The sequence below is a fragment of the Sus scrofa genome, chromosome 7 (genome assembly GCF_054392235.1).
Source record: "Sus scrofa isolate SSC_HxYL_T2T_F1_AM1 chromosome 7, Sscrofa_HxYL_maternal_Yorkshire_Landrace_v2.0, whole genome shotgun sequence".
In the NCBI taxonomy this organism is placed as follows: domain Eukaryota; kingdom Metazoa; phylum Chordata; class Mammalia; order Artiodactyla; family Suidae; genus Sus; species Sus scrofa.
In genome coordinates this window covers 21946194-21949028 of record NC_139389.1, presented here as the reverse complement: position 1 = coordinate 21949028, position 2835 = coordinate 21946194, and the positions used below count along the sequence as shown (strand labels likewise).

At 39.4% G+C, this 2835-nt stretch overlaps 1 protein-coding gene across 1 annotated transcript; it reads left to right on the top strand.

Annotated features, from left to right (window-relative positions):
* The first annotated feature begins 1073 nt into the window (after nt 1-1073).
* Nucleotides 1074-2070, top strand: LOC100625635 (olfactory receptor 2B8-like). Its single transcript, XM_021080999.2, has one exon. The coding sequence runs from the start codon at nt 1074-1076 to the stop codon at nt 2010-2012; it is 939 nt and encodes a 312-aa protein (XP_020936658.1). The 3' UTR covers nt 2013-2070.
* Nucleotides 2071-2835: the final 765 nt, after the last annotated feature.

The window sequence follows — 2835 nt, the reverse complement described above, 5'->3', positions numbered from 1 at the left end:
AGGCCAGGGCTTGAACCTGCATCATCGTGAATACTAATCGGATTTGTTTCCGCTGTGCCACAATGGGAACTCCAGCAGAACATACTCTTGAGATCAATGGGATACTGCATCTTGCACCTAGAGATTGCCCGCATCCATATTACTAAATGATAACTATTTTTGTGAATTGTAAAGAGAAAGAAATTAAAAATTAGAAGATAGAATATAACTTCAGTATCCTAATTCCCTCCCAGTGTCCTCTCCAGAGTGGAAACAATTGTAATGCACAGAGAAAATCATATTCTTTACTGTTTATTGGGCATCTCCTTTGTCTGGTATTTTATTTTATCCTTCAGCGTAAGTCATATTCTTTTCTATATTTATCATATAAGTATCATCTCTAAAGCATCAAATTGTCTGTATAAATTCATATTTCCACTGTTTTATCTTTTATCAGCTGCTTTCTTGGTACTTAATGATATGATAATATTAAAATATATCATGATTTTATTATAGTGGACCGTTATCATATAAGTGTTTTCTGTGGATTAGTTAGCATTTTATTTTTGTCCAACTTCATTTTGGTGAATGCTTCAGTAAAAAAAGAATTTGCCAGCAGGTCATTTCAGATGAAAGTATTATAGTTGTGTATGTGTTGTGTGTGTGCATGAGGCCGAAACATGCCTTGTTTTATTGCTCTTCTGAGTAAGTGTGGGTCAGAGGGATGTATTCTGTCATTGCACATTTAGATTGTTTCTCATACATTTATAGTTAATATTAAGAATTTTTCTTCTGTAGAGATAGATTGCCTTTTGTCTAATCTCTTTCTTATTTTTCAGGTTCCTCTCTCTGTTTTTCCTTCATCACCATTTTCTCTAAAATGTACATATACTCTTAAATTACTTTATATCCTATTAGATCCAATCTGAAATGCACCTCTGATTAGAGCAAACACAGGTTTATTATTTGATTTTTTTCATATTAAATATCAATGACATTAAGTTTGTGATAATGTGGAACTAAATTGGTATAAAATATGTCAACTCCAATATGGCAAATGCTTGCTCATGACAGAAACCATATGCTAACACAGGATGGAACAGAGAAATGGAAGTTCTTTCACTGGGTTTATCCTGCTGGGTTTCTCTGACAGGCCTCAACTGGAGCAGGTCCTCTTTGTGGTTCTTTTGACCTTCTACATCTTCACTTTGTTGGGAAACACAACCATCATTGCATTGTCCCATGTGGACCCACATCTTCACACCCCTATGTACTTTTTCCTCTCTAACCTAAGCTTTCTGGACCTGTGCTATACTACCAGCATTGTTCCCCAGCTCCTGGTTAATCTCAGTGGATCTGACAAATCCATCTCCTTTGGTGGTTGTGTGGTTCAGCTGTGCCTTGCTCTAGGATTGGGAGGTGCAGAATGTATTCTCCTAGGAGTTATGGCACTTGACCGCTATGCAGCTGTTTGCAAGCCCCTTCACTACACAGTAATCATGCACCCCTGTCTCTGTGCCCTGATGGCTTGTGCTTCATGGATCACTGGTTTTGCCAACTCCGTATTGCAGACAGTGCTCATCTTCCTTTTACCACTTTGTGGGAGAAATGAATTAGACCACTTCTTTTGTGAGGTCCCTCCTTTGCTCAAGATTGCCTGTGTTGACACCACTGTGAATGAGTCTGAGATCTTCTTTGTCAGTGTCATCATTCTTCTTGTACCTGTTGCATTAATCACGTTCTCCTACAGTCAGATTGTGAGGGCCGTCTTAAGAATAAAGTCTTCTGCAGGGCAGAGAAAAGCATTTGGGACCTGTGGATCCCACCTGACAGTGGTCTCCTTGTTCTATGGCTCAGCCCTCTATGCATATCTTCATCCCAGCAGCAATGACTCCCAGGATCAGGGCAAGTTCATCTCTCTCTTCTACACCATCGTTACCCCCATGATCAATCCCCTGATATATACATTGCGCAACAAGGAAGTGAAGGGAGCAATGAGGAGGGTGCTTTGGAAGGATTCTGTCTCCAGATGACGGGTTGAGGAAGACAATTTAATGAAAGGACTTTGATTGTCAGAGCTCTTTGGATGTATGTATGACCCACATGTCATCCAAAATATCCCTGGAAACTCTGAAGGGACTTTCTTTACTTCAGTTCTCTTTCAACAGTGAGTGTTCAAAATCTAAGTTCATGGCTTCATTCCAACATCCAGAAGTGCTGATTCTGTGTTCCATGAACATCTGGTTTATGTTTATTATTTTGAGAACTACACAGGTGTTTCTCATTTGCACGCCTATATAGGAACATCATTACATTTCTACTTGCAAAAAGACATGTGAGTAAATAACAGGAAGGCACAGCCAAAATAACAATACGCCACTGAAACACTGTAGGGACTACTAATATTTTCTAATATTTGCTAGAAGGATATCATTTATTCTTGCATATTGTTTTTCCTTTGGCCATGCCTTCATCATGTAGAAGTTCCAGGGCCAGGGATTAAACCGGCTCCACAGTGACAATGTGGGATCCTTAATCCACTGTGTCACAAGAGAACTTTCTATACTTCCATTGATCATGGCGTTATTACGAAGTAAATGGGTTGACTGTAGGAGAGATTTTTCACAGAAGTAGGTGGGGAAAATTGAGAAAAATAATTTAATCTCAAAGAAAACTCGTTACATTAATCCTGATAAAGCCATTCAGTTATTAGTCACAACAGTGATATCACCAGTGTGGTAGCCATATCATGTGGCATCATTTCAGAGAAGGCTGTGCATAGGAAGCACTGGGTAAAAGGTGTGCTGCCCTGCTGCCAGTGCCAATAGTAGCCCTCATCTGGTAATAATAGCAGGG